Source organism: Canis lupus, chromosome 20, assembly GCF_048164855.1.
Source record: "Canis lupus baileyi chromosome 20, mCanLup2.hap1, whole genome shotgun sequence".
In the NCBI taxonomy this organism is placed as follows: domain Eukaryota; kingdom Metazoa; phylum Chordata; class Mammalia; order Carnivora; family Canidae; genus Canis; species Canis lupus.
In genome coordinates, this window is record NC_132857.1 from 4,770,808 (window position 1) to 4,798,611 (window position 27,804).

The following is a 27,804-nucleotide window of genomic DNA, read 5'->3' on the forward strand; positions in this document are numbered from 1 at the left end:
CAACATTTATATGTATTAACTGTAGGTGGGGGTGGGGGTGGGGGTGAGCTAGAGTCATAGGCTTGAAGCCAGGCATTGTAACTACAGAGCCAGGGCCCCCGTTTCCGTATTACTGCCCAGGACTGCCTCACCCTGGTAGTCCCCCCCCCGCCCAGCTGGGCAGAGGTGAAACGTGGAGGTTCCCAGCCAGACCTGTCCTTCAGCGTGGTCTCAGCCACCATTGTTTTACAGAGAAACAGACCATTTATCTTTCATTCCCCATCCTGCCTCATCCATTTCATGGCCTAGAACAGAGTCATGGACCTGAACTTTTACAAATAAAGTCAGGTTGGTTTTTATGACATTTTTATTATTTTAACATTGCTTCGGGGGGTGCCAAGGGCCCCATGTCTTCTCTTCTTTAGGCCTTGGAACTGTCATATTTGAACTTGCTGCTGTGCGTTGGAGCTCCGTTCGAATATCTGCCATACTTATGTTCAGAACCATGGTTTCCTGGTCTGTTAAATAAATAACATAATTTTTTAGCAGTTTCTATCTAATGTGGATGGAACCAGTACCCTCTTTGAAGTCAGATTCCAGTGCTTCCCAGTTAGGCCCTGTTTTCAGCAACCTGGAGCTTCCACCAAGTGACTGCAGACTATGTTTGGTGTTGTGATTAAAAATACAAGATTTAGGGGGATCCCTGGGTGGCCCAGCGGTTTAGCGCCTGCCTTTGGGTCCGGGTGTGATCCTGGAGCCCCGGGATTGAGTCCTGCATCGGGCTCCCTGCAGGGACCCTGCTTCTCGCTCTGCCTGTGTCTCTGCCGCTCTCTGTATGTCTCATGCATAAATAAATAAAATCTTTATAAAAATAAAAATCTTAAAAATAAAATAATAAAAATACAAGATTTAGGAACAAAGTTAGACTGGATTTTTACTCGAGGACCTTTTGTGTTTACTTTTGAAATGGAATCCTCTACTTAGGAGAGAATAGCAATCAAGTGGCACTGCTGAGAATCTCCCTCAGCATCCGCAGATTGGTTTGATTATACCCAGTGCTCCTCTGGAGCCTTGGCAGCCCCACGTGTGAGTGCTGAGGAATGAGGTCAGAGGGAACTCACCTGTCTTCCCTGGCTTCCACAATACACTGCCCCTCTGACAAGAACAGGCGATGCCCAAGTGGAGGGCCACGCTGCCTCTTCCCCGCTCCCCATGTCATCCTGCCTTTTGCCTTCTGTTCTGTAAAGTTACTGAAACTCCTCATAACCTGCCTTCGTCTTCCTTTGGTCATTCAGCAGGCACTGTCTCAGAACCTACCCTATGGCACGCTATCTCACCAGACCCCCATGCACTCGCCCTTTCTGGCAGGAAAGAAGGGGGCAGACAGGTGAATTAGGTTTACAGGTAATAAATCCATAGAGTTAGCAAGAGTTTTCTTAACTGGACTTCTCAAATAAGTCCAGTTAAGTGGACACAACCCTTAACTGGTATATTTCCCATTACCAGAAACCTCAGTGCCTGGGTCATACGGAAGCCAAAGTGGCAAAAATTTCCACAGAACAGGGAAGCAAAGGCCCCACAACCCGTGGACTCCTGCTGCATGAGGTCCCCACCCGGGAGGTCTAGCTCTGCTTTGACCTGCAGCTTTTGGAACAAAAGAGTCCCCTTTAGGGGCCTCAGGGATCTGTTCAAAAGGCCGGGGCTGCAGATGGATGACGCTGCGCCTGGACTGAGGAGCATCACACGGCTTCATCCACCACAGGCCATGCGCACCGGGGCCCTCTGTTTGATTGCACGCCAAATTGCTAGCAATCTATGCAAACAAGATCTTTCCTATAAATAAGCCAAACCCATGGCACACACACACACGAAAAGGGGTATTCCTTATGGTCAATGGGGCTCCCTCCTGTTCTCGTGCTCTCCAGCTCTGATTAAAACTCACCTCTTTCAGCTCCTGTGAATCACACAATAGAATTAATCATTCAGTTTGCCCTTATTTATTAACTCCTGCTATGAACCTGAACAGTAGGTGCAGCCCCACAGATACACAGTAAGCAAATCAGAGTACCTACCTTCTTGGAACACACGAAACAGCCACTCAGGCAATCACCTCGAAGTATGGTAGGAGCTCTAATGAGGAAGTAGAGGTTGCTTGGAACCTCTATTCCAGGATATCCGACGCAGTATATAGGTGGGTCAAACAAAGTACCTAATGTAGTTGAGGTGGGGAAGCAATGTAAGATTTCCTAGAGGAAGTGACTACAATCTGCAAGATAGGTAGCTATTAACCTGAGGAAGGGGAGGAGGGAAGGAAGAAGTCTGTCCCTAGAAAACAAAGCAACGTGTACAGTGCTCTGGAGGTGGAAGGAACCTTGGCACATCTAAGAAACTGAAAGACTTTCAAGAGAGTTGATAGAAAATGTTTGGCAGGAGACGGGGAGGTGATGCTAAACAGAGAAGCAAGAAGATGAACCTGGAATGATGAGCAGAAACTAGGTGAAGTAGGCTCAGATTGGATTTTAAACTAAAGGCAACGGAAATCATTGCAGAGTTATAAACAGGAAAGGCAATACATTTCTCGAAAGCGGTGGCAGTATAGAGAATAGATTGGATGGATGAATGGAGGCAAGCCAGAGAGACCAGTTAGAAGATTATTGCAATCAGTCAGCAAGAGAAAATGGTATCCTGGCCTCGGAGTGGGTGTATCAGCGAGATATTTAAGATGTGCAATCCACAGGACTCGGTGGTTGGTGATGTGAGACATTTTGAGAAGAATGCTCAGGTTTCCAGTTGGGGCAAGTGAGTAGATATTGAGTAGGGAACAGGGTAGATACCGAGAAAGGGCGCATGGGGGAGGATCATGTTTGAGACATTGTTGAGTTTTAGATGCCTATGAAACATCCAGAAAGAAGACGCTGGAGTTGGTGTAACTCTGCAGAGAAGACTGGACTGGGTACACTGTTAACAGGGTTGTCTGCCTAGAGAAGGTGGTTGAAGCTGTTGTAGTGGATGAAACCACGTAGGTGAGCACGCAGAGTGGGCAGGAGCAAACACTTACGCATTGTTTAGGAGAAAGAACGAAGAATACGTAGGATACTGAGAAAGAGCAGATGGAGAGAAAGAAGGAAATCCGGGAAAATGTGATGGCAAGGAGAGCAATGAAAGCAGGCTTGTTGAGCAGAGCGGGCTGCCGCCTCACGAGGTGCGGGGTGGTCAAGTAAATAAGAGCCGAAAGCAAGCTGTGGGTTATGCTAACCATGAATCTTCATGTCTGTGCTATTCAGTAAATGTGTTAAATTCCATATTCTTAAAGGGTTTTTAGTGTTTTTTTTAAAAATATTGTTGATTTAATTCCTTGATGTCTTCAGTTAAGACGTGAGAAAAAGCTGAGATAGGTATTAACATCTTTCTCAAGTATAACACATTTTGGGCCAAGTCTCACATTTTGCATTTCTTTGAAAAATAATAGTAGAGGATTCCTTGCTGTAGGAGAAGTACTGCCTTTAACTGTCTCTTTTTCTTTTGTTCCCCGCACTCCAATCTATGTTGTTCTCTACCTCTTAGCCTTATGAGCTCTTCTTTTGGATACAACCTTTTCCCACAGGATTTGAAGCCTGGCCACTTTTGAGATTCGATGTAGAACTTCTTTGCCGCGTGTTATAAAGCATTTCTAAGTTCGTTCACAGCAATTGCACGTCACCTTGCCCAAAGAGTAAACGATAGCTTGGAAATCTCCTCACCCTCTTTCCTGTTGCTTTTCCAGCTCCAGGAGACTGTGAAAAGGAAGTTGGAAGGAGCTCGATCACCGCTGAATGGAGACCAGCAGAATGGTGCTTGCGACGGGAGTTTTTCTCCAACTAGCAAGAGAATACGCAAGGACATTCCTACAGGAATGGAAACCATCAACATGCCACTGCCTTCAGCTTCTCCTCTTCACCAACTTGACCTGAAGCCCTCGTTGCCCTTGCAGAATAGTGGAACTCACACTCCTGGGCTTCTGGAAGATCTGAGTAAGAATGGTAGGCTTCCAGAGATCAAACTCCCTGTCAATGGTTGCAGTGACCTGGAGGACAGCTTCACCATCCTGCAGAGCAAGGAGCTCAAACAAGAACCTCTAGACGACCCTACTTGCATAGACACATCAGAAACATCTCTTTCGAATCAGAACAAACTGTTCTCGGACATCAACCTGAACGATCAGGAGTGGCAAGAATTAATAGATGAGTTGGCCAACACGGTCCCCGAAGATGACATACAGGACCTGTTCAACGAAGACTTTGAAGAGAAGAAGGAGCCCGAATTCTCACAGCCGGCGACGGAGACCCCCCTCTCCCAGGAAAGTGCCAGTGTGAAGAGCGACCCTTCTCACTCTCCTTTTGCACACGTCTCCATGGGATCCCCCCAGGCCAGGCCTTCCTCTTCTGGCCCTCCCTTTTCTACCGTCTCCACGGCCACTAGTTTACCTTCGGTTGCCAGCACTCCCGCAGCTCCGAACCCCGCCAGCTCACCAGCAAACTGTGCCGTCCAGTCCCCTCAGACTCCGAACCAAGGCCACACACCTGGCCAGGCTCCACCTCGGCCTGGAAACGGCTATCTCCTTAATCCCGCAGCGGTGACCGTGGCCGGTTCTGCGTCGGGCCCAGTGGCCGTGGCCGGCTCCGACATGTCCCCAGCGGAGCAGCTCAAGCAGATGGCTGCACAGCAGCAGCAAAGGGCCAAACTCATGCAACAGAAGCAGCAGCAGCAGCAGCAGCACTCGAACCAGACTTCCAGTTGGTCTCCCTTAGGGCCCCCGTCCAGCCCCTACGGAGCAGCTTTTGCTGCGGAAAAACCAAATAGCCCAATGATGTACCCCCAAGCCTTTAACAACCAAAACCCCATAGTGCCTCCCATGGCAAACAACCTGCAGAAGACGACAATGAATAACTACCTCCCTCAGAACCACATGAATATGATCAATCAGCAGCCAAATAACTTGGGTACAAACTCCTTAAACAAGCAGCACAATATTCTCACTTACGGCAACACTAAGCCTCTGACCCATTTTAACGCAGACTTGAGTCAGAGGATGACCCCCCCGATGGCCAACCCCAACAAGAACCCGTTGATGCCCTACATCCAGCCGCCACCGCCGCAGCCACCGCCGCTGCAGGCCCCCAGGGCGCACCTGAGCGAGGAGCAGAAGCGCATGCTTCTCCTGAAGCAGAAGGCCGCGATGCCCCAGCCCATGGCCTACGCCGCGCTCCCGTCCCACGGTCAGGTAAGGGTGGGGGTGAGCCGCACCCCAGCTGGGGTTGGGGGGCGCTCGGGCGGCGGCTCCCATTACCTGCTGAACCTTCCTGTCCATCCTTGGGATGGTCGCCAGGTTTAGGTTTTGGATTGTCCCCCCGCTTCTTCTAAGGGGTGGGGAAGATTGACCATAGGCCTTCCTGTGTTCGAATGCCTGGGAATCCGACTTCTTTGCTTCCTGCCAGCAGAGAAGGAACCAGAAATTCGGTCAAGTCTGTGCCCCCAGAGAGGCAGGACGCAGAGGTTGCAGGGCAAAACATGCTTCCCCTTCTGTGGCTTCTCTCCCAGGTCACAGTCCTGCACTCGGGGTGGTAGCAAGGCCGAGCATTTCCAGAGTGTTTCGGGAGGCCCTGTTTGACCCCCCGCCCTGGATAACCCCCCTCGGACTGAATTGTGAATGATGGAGATGTGGAGTCTTGATGTTTAAGTGGGAGAGTTTTCTGTAGATTCGGAGGGAAGTGGAGGGTAGATTTCGGTAGGACCATTCAGTGTTCAAACATTGGTCGCCAAGCCCACGCAATTAGAAGCTGTTTCACCCTCATGACTTGGGAGTGCAGTCGAACCTCCCGAAGCATTCAGCTCTAACTCAGGGGAAGTTGATGGTGACTATATCTTAGTGCTGGATCTAAATAAATTCTCCTCTTTCCCACTGCCTTCCTTCACGACCTCCTGGTTTAGGGTTGTAGGGCTGTCCCCGATCTGTGGTAAACATGAGTGGCAGCCGGGTGGGGAGTGAATCCTCTTTGACAAGCGTTCACTCCCCTCATCCTGACCAGCAAGTAGCCAAAGCTCCCTTAACACCTCATCTCCCTGGGAGGAGTGGGGAAATGCGCTGTTCTACTGACTTCTCCAACCTGGGTGAGCTCACTGGAGCCACCATATCACCACCAACTGCTACACTGTGCCTCAGGCCTCTCAGGATTCTGACATTTGTGTCGTAGTTGGGGATTTTGTGGAAAATTCTTTGCATTAAGGCCTCTCCTGTGCAAGCAGGTTCTAACTAGCACTTGGATATGTGTCCACGATTGGAAGCAGTAGAAGGGCTGGGAAGTAGTGCAGGCAGGTCTTGCACCACGAGGGGCCTTTGGCGTCTCCCTGTATGGGCGCCCCTCCCCACCCTCACCCTCCCAAAGCTTGATGGAGGCTGCGGAGCGGGAGGTGGTGCCAGCCTGCAGAGACAGGCCTGAGCTCTATGGCTTGATTCTTGGCCTTCACAGCCTCCCAACCCCAAAACCCCACAGTGGTTTCTTGTTTGCACATGCCGGCCAGCTCCGGAGAAATCCTGTCTGGAGAAATAAAAATATAGCTTGGTTTACACCAGCTGTAATCAGTAGCTGGTAGAAAAACATCATTGAAATGTGAGCTTTTACGTTTTATCTTGGTTTCTTTTCTTTTTTTCTTTTTTTCTTTTTTTTTTAAAGCACTGTTGGAAAATGCAACATTTTATACACTTCAGTCTTGAGTTCTGAAGGAGGCAAAAATACAGGCAACACACAGGGATGTTTGTTGTAGGCCAGACGAGTCAGGGGTTTATGAGATCACAAGCTGTCAGAATGGTCTGTTGTTAATCCTAATACAAATTGTGCTTCTACGTTGGCTGTTTTTACGTGAGCGACAGTAGAGTGTTTTCTCCGAGCCAGACCAAAGATGATTAATTCCAACTCACAGGCTCTGTAGACATGTGGGTGCAATGTGAACCCATCCTCACCTCCCCCCCTCACCCTCACTAAATGTCTTTTGAAATCTGCTAACTTGGGACAAAGTTCTTGTCTTTGCTGGAACATGAATTTTAAAGGTACTCATTTCAGATCCTTATGCTTGCCTAACTATGAGTAACCGAAGCCTTGAGCTGCAGAGGTCATGTTTTGAAAGGACTCAGTCAAGTGTAGAAACAAAAGTGATGGTTTTCTGGATTAAATCTGTGGGCTCCTCCTCTTTCCTTCCATCTCACGAGGTACTTTCACAGTGGACGGAGTCGCCTTTTTGAGGCCTTATTAGAATAATCACTTCTTAACCTCAAAAAGAACCGTCAAGCAAAAAGCACACTTTTTAATGAAATATTAACTCACCACTGTTTGAAACGAGCTTCAAAATACATATATAAACATGTGAATATCTTTCTGCAAACAAACCATTTATTTCATGCTTTTATCTGATTGTGGAGCAGTATTTACACAGCTCTCAGAATATTTAATTACACTATATGCGAGTACATTGCACAAATATGAGCTCAAATTACAGACAAGATATAAAATATAATTATATATAGGTGCAGTTCAAATTTGTTTTCTGCTGTTGCTAGTGAAAATTCACTTTACTCTTTGCTGGCCACAAGGATCACGATGAGCACTTAGTTTTACTGAAGAACTGGAATACCAAAGCCAGTAATACTGAAACATTTACTCCAAGATAATTATCTTAATATGGATGTTTACTTATTTGGGATCTTTGCAGAAAATGCCATTTCTCTCAGAAGATGCCATTTCTCACGTATACTTGGATATTTTTTTAAAGAGTGAATCACAAACCAGGCGAAAAAAGCTTATTTCAAAATTTCCAATATGTTTTATCAAATGATGCCACAACTCAGAATTTACATGTTATTCCTCAGACTTAGAATACTGGACAAAGATTTATGTACAAAGATTATGCCCATGGTTTAGTTTACAATAATGAAAAATGGGGACCAAAATAAATATTTTGGAAAAATCAACAAGGTACACGAAAATGATGATATTAATGAATGATTAATCACATGGAAATGCTCGTAAGATGATCGAAATAATCAGATCATGCATTAGCTTGTATGTTATAGTCCAGATTGTGTTTTTTAATATGTGTAGAAAAATATTGAGTAACTAGAACATTAGGAGTAGTGGTATTTTGGGTTGGTAAAATTTTGATTATTGTTTTCCTTTTTATGCTTTACTGAATTTTCTAAATTTTCTATACTGTATGTATGTTAATTCTACCTTCAGGAAAAATACTTTTTCAGCAAAGGAAAGCCCCTGTTTAAAAAAAAAAAGGTTTATGCTTCACTAATTCTTTTTTTAAAAAATCCTTATTTATCCACTTTGCCAGTTGGATGGACGTGAACTGTTATTTCTATTCATTTACGTATGTTGTAAATTCCCCCCTGCTTCAGGAGATAGTTCTAAAACCCACACCTCTCACTCACTCTCTTCCTTTCTTTCTCCACATCCTCTTTAATTCCCATCAAATTTCAGCTAAGACAGGTGACAGGAACTATCAATAAATTTTCCGCCAATATTTCCACCAATAACCCAGAGAAAGTGTTTAGAATCTTCTCTGGGTCATGTTCTTGTATTATTTCTTTGATCATTTCTTTCCTTTTTCTTTTCTTTCTTGTCTTTCTTTTTTTTTCCTCCTTTTTTTTTTTTTTTTTTTTTTTACTCTCTGGAACTTCATCATGTATTGGACCGTCTGGATTGCTTTTTAATTTTTAAAGTATCTATTTCTGGGTTGAAATAACCAGAACTTACTTTGGTCATGTCTATTATCTTTTCCTAATCTCGTTTCTCAAAGACAGGATCTCTTTGTGTCTCTCTCTCTGTTTCTCTCTTTCTCTTTCCCTCTGTCTCTGTCTCTCTATTTTTGCTATTTTTTCATAGTATCTAACACTGTGTCTCCAACGTAACAATGTTTAATAATCGTTAAACACGGCAATTATCAAAGTTCAAGCCAAAAATATGTTTACTTGATTATCAGCTCCAGTGGAGAGAGCATTAGCAAAAATAACACCGAGCTGTTTTTGAGATCAAATAGAAGAACCGGAAAGACAGGTCTAAAAAGAATCCTTTGATAGGAGGTGGTTATCTTGAACCAATAGAACAACAATGAGATTGCTGGGACAGCAAACTCAGTCTCTGTGTCTGACAAACAAAAAAATAATGGAGCAACTATGAAAGAAGTAAACCAAAAGCAAATGGCTGTCTGCGGGTCAAGGAAGGTTACAGGGATACCCAAAGCCTAAAAATAATTCCTACATGGAATAGTGGAAAGTGAATAATTTCCAAAACGTGATGTTAATTTTTAGGATTACTGTCATAGGATTAGCTAAATCATAGGCTACTGTGCTACTTTATTCTTTACATATGTGTTTGCTATGTGTGGCTGTTTGCATCACAATGAGAACACGTATGCTCATATTTTATCAAGTATTTTCCTCTTCCAGTTTTATTTTTCTAAAATGTGTTGGGTACCATGTGAGGTATATTATTATGAGCTTTTCATAAAATAAAATCCCCACAAAAAGAACAGAGCTCCAGTATTCACAGCCATCTTGGAAATCTCTTTGAAGATGCATTTTTCTTAACTTTAAAAACCTGGAGCTCCTTTGTTTAGTTTCCTTAAAGTATATTGTTTATCTCATTCAAATAATACACGACATAGTTTCCAAAATTAAATCAGACTGCAAGGCTTTTGAGGAGAGTCCTCTGCTTCATCCCCTCCATTCTGAAGTTGTTTTCTCTTATTTTATCTCCATCAACTGCTGTTCCTCAGTTTTTCAGTCATTCCATTCTGTTGAAGATGAGGATTTAACCTGCTTATACTACTGCTTCACAAACAGACATAACCCCCCACACACGGTCTCTTTATTCCTCCTCTGAACTCTCAGTATAACTGGATATATCACAAATTATGATTCTGAAGTATTCCATATTTACGTGAGTGATTTTTGCATAACACACCACAATTCCATTATGTAGTATACTATGGTTATATTTCCTTTCTTGCACAACTTTTTGTTTTCCTTGGAATTAATAATAGCCTCTTTTTTTAAATTGGTGTTGTCCTTACACCTACCTACCTTCAATCCATCCTCAAACTTGTCTGACTCTGTAAAACTCGAGATATGGTCAAACATCAAATAATCTATTTTTCTTATTTTTTTCTTTCCTATTTTTCTCTCCTCCTTTTCTCTCACTTCTTCCTCTTTCTCTTCCTTGATCTTTTTTACTTTCTTTCCTTCAGTGTCTCTCCTGAGGGTTTATACCCTCTTGCTCCAGTTTTATCTACAGTTTTCTTGGTCTGTTTCTTAACTGAAGTACTGCAACTGCTCCTCACTATTATTCTTGGAGTGTTTCACCCTGCTCCATGTCACATTACCTGTTTTCTTAATCCCTCCACCTCTTTCTTGGCTTAGTCCCTCAAGTTGCTAGAGCACATCCTCAGTGCTTCTTAAGAAAGGGTGCTCAAGAGAGTTTTGATGGAAGCTACTTTTGAAAAGAACTTTACATTTCATTGACAATTAGCCAGATGTAGAATTATAGTTAAGAAATATTCAGTCAGAATTACAAAGACATTTCTTCAAGATCCTATGGCTTTCATACTATTGAAAAATCTAGTGAAATTTGGATCCTCCTTCTATGTGTGTGACTTGTTTTGTTCTTTTTTTTTTCACTCTGAGAGCTTTTCAGATCTTCTCTATAATCCTGAAATTTAATAACAGTATGCCTTAATGTAGCCATTTTTCATTCACTGTGTTCTGGTATTATGAATTTTTTCTTTAAAAATCTGGAAAAATGTCCTTAGGATATGTTCTTGTATTATTTCTTTGATTATTTCTCACTTCCTTTTTCTCTATTTTTAACTTTCTGGAACTTTTACTCATCATATATTGGGCTTCCTGGATTGCTCTCTAATTTTCAAATCTTTTCAATGTTCCGTATCTTTGTCCTTTTGTTCTGTGTTCTGTAAGATTTCCTTAACTTTATACTCCAACTCTAAAATTAAATATTTCAGTTTATTCATCACATTTCAAATTTCCATAAGTTCTTTCTTGTTCTCTGATTTACCCTTTTTGATCTAAGGATATTATCATTGAAATTAAATTCATTAAATTAAGTAAGTTTTCTCATGCTCTCTGCTTTGTCTCTGTTTCTCCCAAGCACCTTTTACCCATATGCTCATTTGATTTTTCATTCTTTCATGTTAGAAGCTGTTCTCAAAAGTCTAATTATTTTAAGAATGAGATACAATATAGCTAATTAGTTAGTTACTTTGTGTGCTTAGACGGGGCTTGTCTTGTCGTATGTGGGGCTTTGCTATAGAGGGATTGGGCCAAGACCCAACCATTTTACTGGGTGTTTGTAGGATATCCCCCACCCCCCCCCACCCCCCGCCTCCATGGTTAATCAGAAAAGATTCCTTCAGTCTCAATACTGAAAGTTGTAAATCTGGAGGCTGGCTTTTTGGAGCTGAGCGGAGGAAGGGTGTTGGTAGGTGGTTGTGATTGTGATTGTGATGGTCTCACTAAATGCTATGTAGACTTTCATTCAATCACCCTGTTCCTGTATAGCTCCTCGATTCACCCTCAGCTATGACTGGGATCCAGGATTCCAAAGACTTGTGGCTTAATCACTCTGTGAAGTAGTACAGCTTCCTTCTTCTAGTCTGGGGGACTGTATCTAGTCCACTTCTTAATTAAACAGGACTTTAACCAATTTTCCTTTTGTGCACCCCACCTCCCACCCTGACATTTAGAGGTCCTTCTAATTTCTGAGAATTTATAGCATTCTTTGGCTTGAATCATCTTGCTTTATTTTTGGCTTCCCCTACTGCAAGCTTAGATTTAGCTTTTCTAAGCTGCTAATTGTTTACCACTCAGCCATCTGATTTTCATCTTCCAAAATTTTGTTGATACCTCCAATTGCTACTGCTATCTCCCATCCTCTTTGTTCTTCAACGTTTAATCGTTTTTATCCCTTTATTTTCATTGTAATGGGGCACTGGAGGAAACCAAGATAAATGGGGGTGTTCAGCCTACCAGAGACTCCTTTAGTGACTTTCAACATTTTTCTATCTGAATATAGAATATTGTGTAATATTAAAATTTATGTTTTTTAGCGAATTTCACATTATCGCTTCTAACAGTTTGGGCTTTCATAGGACTGATTTCATAAAACCTAAAGTGCTCCCTTGCTATAAAATTTACGTATGTCAAATACATGTGTTCAAAAGGACAGCAGTGTCCACATGATCATCGTCCCTCTTTAAAATAAGATCCTATGATTATAGCCGTTGAATAGTTTTTAGAATCTTGAAAATATTGACTTACCTCAAAGGACTATAAAAACAATTTAGGTTCCATGACCCTGACAAAGCCAATAGTATCTGGCCACTTAGATGCAAGGTAAAATATTGACAGAACACTCATCACTGACTGAATTCAGGGCCTCCCAGCTGAGGGGAAAGCAGTGGACAGACGTGCTACAAAAATCCAGGTAATAAACGAAATGTTCATATTGATGGGTATAATAAGTCATTTCCATACACACGCTGGCATATTTTAAAAATCCTGATTGATATTTCTGTCAAAGTATTAGAAATATGAGGCTAAGGGTAAACAGCAGAAAAGGAAAAGTTTTAGGAATTTGTTTTATGATACATTTGTGCAAGAAAGAGATTTCAATTAGCGCCCTATGAGAATACCTTTTAAAGGTTTCATGGGTCAAGAATATTCTTGCGTAATTAGAGAGCTTACACCCCAACAGCCAGTGGTTCTAAAGCTTTTGTGGGTCTAAGAATCACCTGGGGCAGTTATTCAAGATGCAGATAATCAGATTCTACTGCCAAATGCTGGAGTCAGTAGGTCTGGGATGGGGCCTGGGAGTGTGCATTTTAATAAGGCCACCACTGCTACTGTTAGAAAACAGTATGGAGAAATTGTACATAAGATAACTCTGAATCTGCAGTTAAAGCAACCTATGCTTATTTCATGCTCCACATTTGTATGTGCTTAAATATGGCAGTTATTGTCTGTGGAACTATAAATGTTGTAGGGTCTCAAACTTGTATTGTTTCAGGTAAGATGGAAAAATTTAGGTTTACTCTGCAGTTAATGGATTTTTCTTAGGATAGAGTGAAATTTTTTAAGAGATCAAATCCTGTGGACTCTAGCTGTGTTTTGTAAATCATAGAATTTTTGTTGCTGTTGGCTTTCTTAATAGGACAAAGCAATCCATCCTCTTTTCCACCCCCACCTGCGTTTCCACCAGGGTGAAGCGTGGAATTTCCCTGGTCTCTCCAAGAGATGGTTGGCTGTCCATTTCTCTGCTTCAGGACCAGCTGAGGGCATGGCCTCGTGTATGCTGCCCTGCTTTCCTCAGTTATCTATAGGGAGAGAGACTGCCACAGAATGGAAGTGCATGCATTAAAGGAAGCACACTTAGGCTTACTTAGGGCCTCTTTTGGGACATCCCCTTAGGGCAAGACTGCTTGTAGACACAACAGTGTCTGCAACAGACTGCTTGCAGACACAACAGCCCCATCTCTGCTGTTCCGTATTCTGACGCTGTTATATCAAGGATAGGATTCAGGCACCTTTCCCTGGTGTTCCTGAGCTTTGAGGAGGTGTTGGAAGCCTAAGTTCATTCTACTTCCTGGGTTTGAGATTCCCTTCCTTTCAAGGTCATTCACTGCACCCAAAGCTCCTGCCCAGTGCCTCCCAATAGATATCCAGTGCGTTTACACATAAGCGAGTGGGTCTAGCTTTGTTTTTACCCTAGCAGGAGTCTATCAGCCGAAGGGTCTGTCACAAGTGTGGAAAATTGTGAAACTTGACCAAGCGTACTTCTCCCTGTGTATATTCACCTCTAAAATTCCAAATGCTGTGGACTAAAAAGAGATACTAGAGTAATAGCATCTACAGTGTCCTACAATGTGCATTCTGGTCAAGGATAAGGAGACACAAAGGTCAGTCAAACCAGGCAGCCAGTGGTCAAGTACCACCTTCCTGATTTCTACATTAGGGACTACGGGCAGAGAGGAGGCAGCGGTCAGTACAGCCTGGAGAAGAAAGAGCAGCTTCCACAGAGATAAGCTTTAAGACCAAGAATGACTGGGAGTTAGATCGGATGGTGAGGGGGTAGAAAGGTGTTCTGGTTCCAGCAAAGGGTTGTTCCTTAGGTGGGCAATGCAGACGATGACCAGGCTGGAGAGAGAGGTTCATGTTGGGGAACAGTGAGGTGAAATGCAGGGAAGAGCAGTTAGGGGACTTTCTACTATTTCGAGTTTGAGTCAGTAAGAATCTCTATCTGGATGTGTCTTTTACAATTTAAAGGAAAACAGGCACAGCAGCAGTTAAAGGAAAGAAATAACAGAACTTGGTGATCGACTATATTGTAAGAGGAAAGGGAAATGAGTCAAATATTTATCTATTTACTTATTTATCTTAAAGATTTTATTTATTTGAGAGAGAGAGAGAGAAAGAGCATGTGCATGCACATGGGCAAACGAGGGGGGAGGAAGGAGGGAGAAGCAGACTCCCCACGGCACAGGGGGCCAGAGGTGGGACCTGATCCCAGGACCCTGAGATCATGACCTGAGCCGAAGGCAGACATTTAATAAACCGAGCCACCCAGGCACCCCATGAATCAAATACTTACGATCATAAGATTAAACATTGGGATGGTGTAATCGTTTCTGAAAGAGGACGAGCAGGTCATGTATAAATCTAAATATCATCTTATTTTGTATTTAAAAGTAAGTCCAACACTTGTTATTGTTTACCTTCTTCTGATTCATATTTCTCATTTGTTGAGGTACTTGATCCAACTCAGCAAAAGGTGTGAAGCAAGCTTGTAGCAATTTTTTAAAAGTTTGTGTTAAATTGATCCTCAAATAGCTACTCCTGTTTTAGAGTTGGGTTTTTTGGTTTTGCACGTTTTGTTGTTCGATAAATTCATATTATTATGAAAATGTTTGTTTTTGTTTTTTTATTTAGAGTAGTAACATACTATCATATATTCCTTTTGCTTAATATTTCTATATTAAGGATTTACTTGGTCACATCTTATCTATTAAAGAGAGCCCCCGCTAAAGAGAGTCACTATGCAAGAGGAGCAGGGTTCCAAGTTTTTTTTTTTTAATTTTTTTAAAATTTTATTTATTTATTTATTTATTTATTTATTTATTTATTTATTTATTTATGATAGTCACACACAGAGAGAGAGAGGCAGAGACACAGGCAGAGGGAGAAGTAGGCTCCATGCACCGGGAGCCCGACGTGGGATTCGATTCCGGGTCTCCAGGATCGCGCCCTGGGCCAAAGGCAGGCGCCAAACCGCTGCGCTACCCAGGGATCCTGGGTTCCAAGTTTTAAAACATATTATGTCATCCTTCATTAACTATCTGTAGCAACTCTCAGCTTTTCTAGAGGTTATAAAACTCTTTGGGAAAAAAATTGCTATTTTTCCTATACAGATGTTATATTATATCTTGGTTCCTGAGCAAGTTTCTATGGAATTAATCTTTTTTATGACACCAAATGGCTTGCATCTGACCCAATGCATAAAGAATCAAAATACCTTTCATGTTAGCTAGATTTCCAATACACTGTCATGATTAGTTAATATGATTCATGAGATTACGCAGGTTACCTATACGTTTTTATTTACTAAACAGTAAATATTGACCCCAAATAGTATCAAAACTGATAACTCCCATTTATTAACATTGTGATTTCCTAGAAGAGGTTTATAAACATACTTGCATCCTCTAATTGCTTTTGCATCTGAAATGTTTGAAATTTTATTTGAGCTGCTTTTGTGCACCAGACTCTAGGCAGTTCATACAAAGGACATTAATGGGCTTATTAAGCCAAGGACTACTTTTGGTGCCAAACCGAAGATCTGCAGTGGTGCAAGGAAAATGAGGGTAGAAAGCGGTACATCTCAGGCCATCACTAGTTTTACTGGTGCCTTGGTACGAATTAAGGAAAAGGCACCCCCTCTGAGCAGATGGACTGCAGCCACAGCCTCGCGGGTGTCCCAAGTGTGATGGCCACCTCCTCCCTGCACCCTTGGCTACACACCGCTGCATTATCCACACGCTGTACACCCATAGGGAGGGGCTCTGGGTGCACCTGCTCATTCCCTAAAAGCTGCTAGGTGCAGAGTGGAGAGTCAGCTCCTCAGGTCGGTACAGTGAGAACATGAGTTACATGTGCCACACGGTGCTCTGATGTGCCCGTGATGTGGCCAGTCAGTGTCCGGAGCATTACACTGTCGGCTGAAGAGTGACTGAAGGTTCTGGAAACTGAAGGTTCTGGATAGCGGTTGATGTCTGCATTAGAACAGCCTGCATGACGGACAGTGCTGATTTCAGCATCACCTATTAGTAAGACTTTTGTTAATGTGACAGAAAAGCTCAGAGCAAAGACCTGGAAAATCATTAGGCCTTTGCGCTCCTCTCAGAGCAGCAAATCTAGAGTAGCACAGACCTAACAGAAATATGATGCAAACCACAAATCCAAGCCATGGAATTTAGAAATTTTCTCTCTCTGTGTGTCTCTCATGAATAAATGAATAAAAATCTTAAAAAAAAAAAATTTCCATTGGCCACATTAGAAAACGCAAAAAGCAGGTGAAATTAATTCTAATATGTTTTTGTTTAACCCAATATATTAAAATGTTATGATGTCAACATGTAATCAATATAAAAATTATTAATGAGATAGTTTACGTTCTTTTTTTTTTTCATACCAAGTCTTTGGAATCCAATGTGTCCTTTATAGTTAACAGCACAGCTCAGTTTGGAGCGGTCATGCTTCAGGCGCTCAGTGGCCGCATGTGGCTAGTGAGTGGCCACTGCGCTGGACAGGGCAGGTCTAAGAGCAACAGAAAAATCTACTGTGTTCAGGAGGGCAATCAGGACCGGAGGTGAAGCAAAGTGAAAATATATTTTTTGCTGTTTTGAAACCTCTGACTGTCTACATCATCTGGTGGCGCAGCGGTTTGGCGCCTGCCTTTGGCCCGGGACATGATCCTGGAGACCCGGGATCGAGTCCCACGTCGGGCTCCCGATGCATGGAGCCTGCTTCTCCCTCTGCCTGTGTCTCTGCCTCTCTGTCTCCCTCTGTGTGACTATCATGAATAAATAAATAAAATCTTAAAAAAAAATAAAAATAAAAAAAAAATAAAAGTTACATAATCCTCACCAGGACAGAACGGATGAGGGCTTCCTGGTGCCCTCCACTGGCTAGGGAGGCCCTTCACGGTGGCGCTGAGCCCGCTCCTCTGGACAACCTACACACAGCAGGTTTTGTGCCCTAGTCATTAGGATTTACCTGATCTGTGTGGCCTGCCGCCTTCAGATACTTTCACAGCCATTTGTGTGTCCTGCGGCTGCTGATCAGGAGCAGCCCTGATGCATCCATATCCTATCATCAACATGGAACATTTGTGAGCAGCGCTGGAGCCATATAAACATCCCGTGGCGGGGTCAGGAGCACCTGACCCCCTATTAACATGTCAATGAGAGTGGCTGGTGCTCTGGGCTTGTTTTCTAGGGCTTTGATGAGCTTCATTAATTATGTAGAGAAAAAAAAAAAAGGTGTGCAGCTGGAGAAGAACCCACTTAGCTCCACGTGAGCACAAATAATTGGACAGTTGGCAGAGTGTTAAATTGGTGGTCTAGTGAGAGCAACTCGTGAATAAACACAATTCCCCAAAACAGCACAAAGCAGGCCCAGTCCTTCCATTTGCAGGACTCTCTCCCACCACTCCCGCCTTCTGGACTGAAGAACTGTCTGGGTATGAGCTACCGTGAGGTGGGGAGATGGCAAGGGCTGACTCTGAAGCTCAGACAAATATCCAGATCCTAACTTCACCACTTCCTTACCTGTACAACCCTGGGCAAGTTACCACCCTCTTTGAGCTTTCGGTGTCTCATCTAGAAAACAGGGATGATAATAATAGGATTATTATGACAATTTTGTGTCTTAAATGATGTAAAGCATTTAGAATAGTATTAGACCCACCCATAGTGGGGTTTTTATTATTATTATTTAAAAGATTAGTTGTGGGATGCCTGGGTGCCTCAGAGGTTGAGCATCTGCCTTTGGCTCAGGTCGTGATCCCAGGATTCTGGGATCGAGTCCTGTATCAGGCTCCCCATGGGGAGCCTGCTTCTCCATATGTCTCTGCCTCTCTCTATGTGTGTCTCTCATGAATAAATAAATCATTTTTTAAGAAATAAAAAAAGACATTAGTTGTATCTTATGCTGTTCATACCTTTTTAATCTCTAGGAGAATATAACTCCAGTTTTCCTCTAAACGAGCTTTAGTCATTCACCCATTCACACATTCAACAGATATTTTTTTAAGATTTATCTATTTATTTTAGAGAGAGCATGTGCGAGAGTACAAGCAGGGAGAGGGCCAGAGGGAGAGAATTTCAAGCAGACTCTCTTCTGATTGCAGATGAGACTTGGGGCTCAATCTCATGACCCCGAGATCATGACCTGAGCCAAAACCAAGAATTGGACACTGAAGCTCCACCAACTGAGCCACCCAGGTGCCCCTCAACAGACATTTATTATGTGTCTAAGATGTCTAGGCATTGGGTAAACAAGGAGAGAAAGAGCCTGGGAGAAACACGGTATCGTATATGTGAAATTATATAGAGAGGAGCTGCAAACAAAGTAGTAGAAGTGTTTAATGTTCTCTTTACATGCCAACAGTTAGCAAGTTTTCAATGCTCATAAAAAGAATTTTCTTTCATTCCTGGCTATTCCAAGATTGTTCCTCCTGCATTTACCTCTGTTTAAAATAAAACTTACTTATTTGCCATGCTTTATTTTTTTTAAAGAGTTTATTTATTTATTCATGAGACAGACACAGAGAGAGAGAGAGAGAGAGAGGCAGAGACACAGTCAGAGGGAGAAGCAGGCTCCATGCAGGGAGCCCGATGTGGGACTCAATCCCAGGTCTCCAGGATCACATCCTGGGCTGAAGGCAGCGCTAAACCGCTGAGCCACCTGGCTCAGCCATACTTTAATATACAGTATGAAAATGCCACCTTTTTTTGTTTGTTTGTGTTAAATGAGATTAAACAAAAAAAATAAAACATCTCAACAGAAAATCTAGCCACCCCTTACCCTCTAGGTTTCCTAGACTCTATGAGGCCTTTCAGTGTCCACAGTATTTTTTGGAACCTCATTATATGAGAAAAATCATTTGTCTGTGTCAAAATCAGAAGCCAAAAAGGAAGGCAGGATTTAGGTTAACTGAACACTTAACAACATCTAAACTTTTCATGTATTAGGAGCAGGTAAACAAGTATTCCCAAGATAATGAAAAACTATTATTACTTTCAATTTGTTCCTCTCTTGGCGGTCTTTAGATTAAAACAGGCATTTTAGTAAACTTTTAAAACTTAACTCCAAGTATTTGTTCTTCTAATCCATGAGCCATGGAATGTTTTTCCATTTCTCTGTGTCCTCTTTAGTTTCTTTCATCAGTGTTTTATAATTTTCAGAGTACTGATCTTTTACCTCTTTGATTAGGTTTATTCCTAGATATCATATGGGTTTTGGTGAAATTGTAAAGGGTATCGATTCCTTGATTTCTCTTTCTGTTTCTTCATCATTGGTGTATAGAAATGCAACAGATTTCTGTGTGTTGATTTTATATCCTGCAACCTCACTGAACTCATGTGTCAGTTCTAGCACATTTTTAATGGAGTTCTTCAGGTTTTCTTTTTTTTTTAATTTCACATTTTTAAAAAAGATTTATTTATTTAAAAACAGATTTATTTATTTGAGAGAGAGAGTACATGAGTACGCAGAGGGGGAGAGGGAGAGGGCCATGGGGCTTGTTCTAGGACCCTATGATCATGACCTGAGCCAAAGTCAAGGTACTTAACTGGCTGAGCCACCCAGGTGCCCCTCAGGTTTTCTAAATAAAGTACGTCATCTGCAAATAGTAAAAGTTTGACTTCTTCTTGCTGCTTTCGATGCATTTTATTTTCTTGTGTTGTCTGATTGCTGAGGCCAGGACTTCCAGTACGATGTTAAATAACAGTGGTGAGAACGGACATCCCTGACGTGTTCCTGACCACAAAGGGAAAGTTCCCCGTTTTTCCCCATTGAGGATGATATTAGCTGTTGGTTTTTCATATATGGTCTTTATGATGCTGAAGTGTGTTCCCTCTAAGCTTGCTTCATTGAGGGTTTTATCATGAATGGCTGTTATACTGTGTCAAATGCTTTTGAAAGGATCGTATTCTGATGAGCACTGGGTATTGTACGAAAGCCTTGAATCACTGAATGCTACACCTGAAACTAATATTAGACTGTATGTTAACCAACTGGAATTAAAATGAAACTTAAAAAAAAAAAAAAAACTCTAAAATGAACCAGAGTTCTGTTGGAAAATTTGCTGTATTAGTAACCTATTGCTATGTAACAAATTACACACTTAGCAGCTCAAAATGCCATTTATTTTCCACGTGGGTCTGAGGAAATCCAGGGGCAGCTCAGCTGGGTGCTCTGGGTCAGGGTCCCTCATGAGGCTGCCATCAGGTTGTCAGCCGGGGCTGCAGTCATCTGAAGGCTCGACTGGGGCTAGAAGGCCTGCTGCCCGCGTTGGGGTGGGGGGGCTTCCTCACCTGGCTGCTGACGGGAGGCCTCCGTCCCCACCATGTGGATCTCTCCATGGGGCCCCTCAAGCGTTTTCATCACATGGCAGTGGCTTCCCCAGAATGAGTGAGTCGAGCAAGTACAAGGAAGAAGCCACAGCGCCTTTTAGGATGTGGTGCTGAAGCCACATACATTCATGTCTTCGTCATTCTGTTTATTTGGAGCAAACCATTTAGTCCACTCGTGCTCCAGGGGAGGAGAATTAGTCCTGCCCTCTGAAGGGAGTGCCAAGAATTTGTGGACCTATCTGTGAAATCTAAGTCCCACGCGAGGCTTTCGACTTTTCATAAAGCACTTAAGTGGTCTTGGCACAGAGAAGCTTGGGATGGGAAGAATCGGGTGGCAGAGAAGAGCAGACCCCCGTGGGGGTACGTGGATGAGGGAGGTGTGCCCGCTTCAGAGAGGGGGCTAGTGTGGGGGCAGAGGGAAGGAAGTCACAGATCCCAAGCACGCCGGAAATTGGCTGCTTCTTGCTTTGCAGCCTCAGACCGGATTATCCAAACTACGCCTCGTGGCAGAGAACCAGGGTTGAGCTCTGCAGTCACATGTGGAGAAGTCTTTGCTTTTGTTTAAGTAGGAAAAAACATTTTAGAGAACCTAGCATCTGAGCTGCTCTCTTGTCCACACCAGACCCAACACTGTTAGTTATGTGAGTTGGTGTCTTTTTTTTTTTCAATATTTTATGTATTTATTCCTGAGAGATACAGAGAGAGAGAGGCAGAGACACAGGCAGAGGGAGAAGCAGGCTCCATGCAGGGAGGTCCACATGGGCCTCGATCCCGGGACCCCGGGGTCACGCCCTGGGCTGAAGGCAGATGCATAACTGCTGAGCCACCCAGGCAGCCTCCATGCTATCTCTCTCTCTTTTTTTTTTTTTTTAAGATTTTATTGATTTATCTATGAGAGACCCAGAGAGAGAGAGGCAGAGACACAGGCAGAGGGAAAAGCAGGCTCCATGTGAGGAGCCCCATGCGGGGAGCCCCATGCAGGCCTCAATCCCCAGACCCCGGGATCACGCCCTGGGCCGAGGGCAGACATGCCGCCGCTGAGCCCCTCAGGAGCCCCAGTTATGTGAGTTCTCACCTCTGCTTTAGGAATCCTCTGCCTCACCTTTGCACTTGAAGGCACTTCCTGCCTCAATCCTGTTTCTTCTCCGGTTCTGCGTGTGTTGCCCCTGCGCAGTATTTCCCCCGAGAGCCAGCCTTGCGTGCTGGGTGCCATGATCCCCCGAGTTCTCAGCACCTCCTCCAGTCCCCTTGGCCTCCCTCGTACCACCCCGGGAGCGCTGTTCTTCCCTTCCGATTATTGAAGGTGTGGGGGCCCGAGCCTTGGGGCCCACGCTACCCCCTTAGTCACCTCTCTGCACATCTGTACTATTCACAGCAAGATGCATGCGTGCAAATCCTTTCAGTCCTTCAGGCTTTTCTTTCTGTTTCCCCTTCAGATGCGAATCACCTAGCAACATTTATTGAGGACCCGTTGCAGCAAGCTACATGCCCATTACTGTGAGCCTCACAAAAGGATGTAAAAGGCCTGGTCCCTGCCCTTAAGAAGTTTATCCTCTAGTAAAAGCTGGATCTAAAATAATTTTTAAATAATAACAGCATACAGGTTCCTATTTATAGCTGTTAGGGTGATACATTGTCCAGGTTACAACAATCCCATTCTTTTGTACACCTTCTAATTGAAAAAACTGGCTGTCTTTTGGATTCAGTAAATGCATGCACCTTGATGAGAAATCCTGCTACAAGAAAATCATTTTGTGAGACTGACTTCCTGGTATCATAAACACATTTCATCCACTGCAGTGAAAATTCAACTGTGTTTTTGAAATCAAAATAAATAAGTAAAGCATTAGTTAATAATCTAAAACAGACACACCTTATTAATATAATAAATAATTAGCTACTGCTGGTAACCAAGCAAGGCACAAGCAGAAGGATAATTTATTAACATTCTAGTTTTTCTTCTTTTTTAAAAGACATCAGCCCTGTGCTTTGATTTACTTTACTTTTAATGGACTGTTGTTCAGAAAGGGGAGTAAGGGAATTGTGAGCTGTGAAGAGTTGATAAGGAATGAGAAGTGCAAGCTGAGGAGGAGCAGCGGACAAGGCCTTGGGAGGAGAACTGAAGGCAGTGAGGAAGCCCCTCGGAGCTCGTTATTAAGATCTAACCTGTGATACAAGAAGCGATGGGTAGTCATTGTAGCTTTCTGAAAAGAGGAGAGTACTATCTTGATCAAAGTGATTGGCAGGAGAGAGGCTAGGAAACCTGGAACAAAATAATTAGGACCCGACTGCTGTGACCGGGGAAGTAGAGCCAAAGAAAGAGTCAGAGGAGGGTGGAAGTGACCATGGGCATGATTCAGGGCATGTAAGGAAAAGGGGAGTCAAATTTAACTTCCAAACTTCCAGCCTGAAAAACTGACTGTAACCGGGATGCCTGGGTGGCTCAGTCGGTTAAGCATCTGACTCTTGATCTCAGCTCAGGTCTTGATCTCAGGGTCCTGAGTTCAAGCCCTCTATTGGGCTTCATGCTGGGTGTGGAGCCTACTTAAAAAAAAAAAAAAAAAAAAAAAAGAACAACAACAACAAAAAAAAACCCGCAACTGAATATAGCCATCATTATTGGTAAAGGGAGAGTCAACCAAATGGGACAGTCATAGCACTGCTCGGCTTAATTGTCAGTCGGACAGTCAATTAAAACCGTCTTTCAGTGGAGAAATAAAACACTAAAGCAGTAGGTTTCTGGTTAATCCATGTCCAGATGGTGGTTGAAAACATGAGTTGATGAACCAGTTCTTGAGGGAAGTTGTACATAAGAAAAAATATATAGTGTCTAGCACTAGGTCTGGAGATTGCTAGAATTAATGACTGGGAAAAATGACAAGCATGCAAGAAATGCTTGCGTGATGTGTGTGTATATTGTGTGAGTATATACATGCATGTGTATTTGTGCATATGCACACATTTATGTACTCAAAATGCACACGTTTCTGTATTCAAAAAATATCTGAAAACCCATTCATTGTAGTGTTAGCCCTAGTTAGTTCTAACTGCCAGAATTATCAGGAATACTTCTTTTCCCCTCTTTCTTTTTTTTTCCTTCTCTGCATTTAATTTTAATTTTTCCAGTTGAACATGTATGCTTTATGTAAGTTTCCTCATAGGGAGAAATCATGTTTATTTATTTATTTATTTATTTATTTATTTATTTATTTATTTATTAGAAATCATGTTTAAATTCTCAGTGAAATGGAAGGGATAGGAATAGTTGTTTAGGGTCAGAATGAGAGCGAACCCAGATATAATACCATCTCAAGATGAGAGAACTGAGGACACTATAGTTACGTGATTTATTGCTAGGCTTTTAAAGTAAGAGTATGAATTTTCTAAAGCTGGGGCTTAAAAATATAAATGCCAAGGAGAAGGAGTTGTTCTTATCTTCTAGATGGTGGATTGATCCAAAGCAGTGGTTCGCTACTCGGGATGGTTGGTTTCCCCATGCCCCATTGGATATTTGGCACTGTCTAGACATTTTTGGTTGTTCACAACTGAGGTAAGGGAAGGGCTACCACTGGCATCTAGGGAGTAGAGGCCAGACATGCTGCAAAAATCCTGCAATGCACAGGACAGCCCCCACAACAAAGATTCTCCAGTGCAAAATGTCAATGTTACTGAGGTTGAGAAACTCTGTCCTAAGGAAGGGGCCTATGGTGGCTACCGTCCGTGGAATCCTTTGTGTGCCCAAATCGGCGCTAAGCACTTGACACGAGCCATTTCATATCATCTTCAAACGATCTTGAAACTCAAGCATATAAAGTTTAAGTAGTCTGTTCGAGGTCACAGAGTAAGTACTGGAAATAGGAACCAGAGCAAGTCTGTTTGAATCCAAACCTGAGCTCTTAAACTTTATGCAGTTTTGCCTCAGCGTGGAGACTCACAGAGTGAAATGGGAACCAGAAGGCCATCTGAAGGTCACATCGGACACTCTGGTCTGCATTTTCTACCCCCGCCAAGGCAGTGGCTTCAGAATCACTTTTATTCTCCTAGAATACAATAACCAGCAAAGCAAATTCCATCCCTTGTCTGTTTCTTCCCTTTCACCCTTCCTTCCACACCCATCTTCTAGATAGGTGTTTATTTTTTTGTGCGAGTATTATATGCTTTTTGTTGGAATTTGGAGCAGGGGTGGGGTATTTGGTTAGCTGTGCAAATGGGAGCCGATATCTTTCTGGTCTGTAGGCCTTTTGGTCATGGAGAAGCAATCCCAAAATGTATGAGAATTGTCATACTTCATATAGTGTCATCTTTATATAGTGTCGTCACCCCACGTTCTTCTTATCCAGCTTTCTGGGTCTCTTCACCTTTATCACTGGATAAAGAATTCTTGTCTCCAGCATTCTAGAGTTACCTCAAACTCTCTGTCATTTCCACTGAAGGACAACTGCATATTAAAAGCAAAAAATTTTACTGCTTTTAGAGAGCTGACTTCCTTGGGTCCTTGAAAACATAGATCAACCATAATTCGGGGGATCTAATTGGCTTGCTTGTCAGCTGGGAGGGAAGAATCGAGTTCCCCACCATTGTGTACCCTCGTATATCTCTGCTCTGCTGCCACCATTCACTCCTAATTTTCTGATTGAAAATTAGGATTTTTAAAAAATTTTGTCTTACATGGACTAAATCACTATGGAAGCAAGAATTGGAAAGTACCACTCAATCTGTCTTCCCCTTGCCATGTCTCTCACACCAACATGGGATTGAAATAATTAGCTCTGACATTGCTGTGTACGGAAAGACCGTAGCACGTTGCAGAGTGCCCCACCCATTTCTGTGGCTCTCCCTGGATCCCACAAGATTATTTCAACTCCTAAAATGTGACTGGTGATAAAGGAAGAAAGGAAATTTGGATAAACCTATATACAGAAAAAGACTTATTTTAGAATTCCTTTCCTGTGAGCTTCTATTGTCAGAATTTTCTTTTTAATACCAGCGTCATCACTCGTGGAGAAGAGAATTTATTTGCAGCCTTTATCCTGTTTTGATTTTTAGAGAGAAATTTTACAAATTAATTATTTCTTTAGACATGAAGTTACAAAAGCAAAATACAACCCTTGTCTAGTGAATACCATGTTTCAAGCGTTGTTCTATGCATACATGTCCTCATTTAATCTTTGCAAAGTTTGTCATAAAAGGTATTATTTTTCCTCCATTTATGTGTGAGAAGACTGAGGCTTAGCAAAATCAAGTGGTTTTTCTCTGAGGGCACAGAGCTAGTAAATGGGAGAGTGGAGATGGGGACTCAGATCTCTTTGTATTCAGGGCCCAGGCTTTGCTTTACTTTTGTGTAAAACTGCCTTCCAGGTTATATATTAAAGCAGGGTTTCAACATGATTTTATTTCGAAGCGCTAACGGCACTGGCACTTATTAGTACTGTCATAGTATCAAGCCGAGTAGTTAAATGGAGTGAATTCATAATATCAGATGAATGTTGAATGGTTTTTTGGCCAACCTTCCGTAGGTACCCCATAGTAACAGAATGGTCTCTGAGTTCCTGCTAAAATTGCAGGTAGGCCTCCTTGAGGATTGAGGGGGGAGTATTACAGCTGCCCACTGAGCGCACAGTCACTGTGTTTCTGAAAAGCTCTAAATGCAGTCATGTGTCAGACACATTCTCCAGAATTTTGGTTAAAAGTACGTTATACACACACACACATGTGCACACACACAGAGATGTGTTCCCATTTCCCACAGCGCCTAACACAGCCCTAGGTTCAAATGCTTGAGGGATTGCACTCATCTCTAGAAAATATAAAGGAGAAGAATTGAATTCCAAAAGAATTCGGGTATACTGAAATTAGGAACCAATCCACAGATTTTTGTATGGGTCCTGGGGTAGCCAGGGTGTCTACCAAGGGCAGTGGAAGGCTCCAAGGAACAGTGGGCTCAAGAAGTGGACAGACCTTGGGACGCCTGGGTGGTTCAGTGGTTGAGCATCTGCCTTCGGCTGAGGGCGTGATCCTGGGGCTCTGGGATTGAGTCCCACATCGGGCTCCTCATGCGGAGCCTGCTTCTCCCTCTGCCTATGTCTCTGCCTCTCTCTCTGTGGCTCTCAGGAATAGATAAAATCATAAAAAAAAAAACAAAGAAAGAAAGAAAGAAAGAAAAGGAAGAAGAAGAAGTAGATGGACCTTGGTTCGAATACTGGCCCCTTCACTTACCAGCTGGGGAGTCCTTTGCAAGTTATCACTTATACTTGAACGTCATACGTATTTCTCAACTTCAGATTTTCTATCGGTGAAGTGGGGATAATAATATACTCAGAGTTAACTTATTTACTCTTATGATTATCAGTATTACTATTTTAGGTAGGGCACCAGAGAAGGAGAGAGACAAACAAGTTCTGTGAAAAGCTTCCTAATTTGGAATCAGACAGATCCTGGTTCAAATCTCACATTTAATGTTTAATGACTGTGCCTGAGGCAAGTCTCTACAGTGTCTTCATCTGCAAAATGAGATGATAATGCTGCCTTGCAGGAAAGATTAAATATGGTGAAAGTCAAGGGATTGGTACATAGCAGATGCTCAACAAATGTTAACTCTGGTTATTATTTTCTATCTGCCGAAGCAGGTGAATGATTTTCCTACAAGCTTAGACAACTTCCTTAGTACCTTCTAGGCCCATGGGCTTTAACATTTTTTTTTCTTTTTTTAAGTATCACATCCCTTTGAGAATACAATGAAAGCTACAGCAATATCACTAAAAAATACACATTCCCCAAACAAATTTGAATGCAATTGTAGAGGATTCACACACACTCGTGTCCTAGGATGAGATTTCCTGGTTTAGGCCCAAGAGGGTAAAAAAAAAAAAAAAAAAAAAAAAAAATATATATATATATATATATATATATATATATATATATATAACAATCCACATGGAATGATTACCCAATTTGTTAAAGGACTTATCATATTATTCCCATTGCAACTCTCCCAGTATCATTCAAATAGGATTCCGTTTACAAAACTCGCTTTATTCAGAACATTTCAAGAACACATTTATTTCATTAACAGAGGCAGGCCTC

The 27,804-nt window shown here is 42.6% G+C and overlaps 1 protein-coding gene across 7 annotated transcripts in view; it reads left to right on the top strand.

Moving 5' to 3' along the window:
• Positions 1 to 27,804, top strand: part of MAML3 (mastermind like transcriptional coactivator 3) — a 472,489-nt gene that overhangs the window by 296,916 nt on the left and 147,769 nt on the right. For all 7 annotated transcript variants that reach the window (XM_072788292.1, XM_072788288.1, XM_072788290.1 and 4 more), the window contains one exon: positions 3,743 to 5,239. In XM_072788292.1, the coding sequence (XP_072644393.1) occupies positions 3,872 to 5,239 (1,368 nt within the window). In that variant the 5' untranslated portion in view covers positions 3,743 to 3,871. The remainder of the gene's footprint in view (positions 1 to 3,742; positions 5,240 to 27,804) is intronic.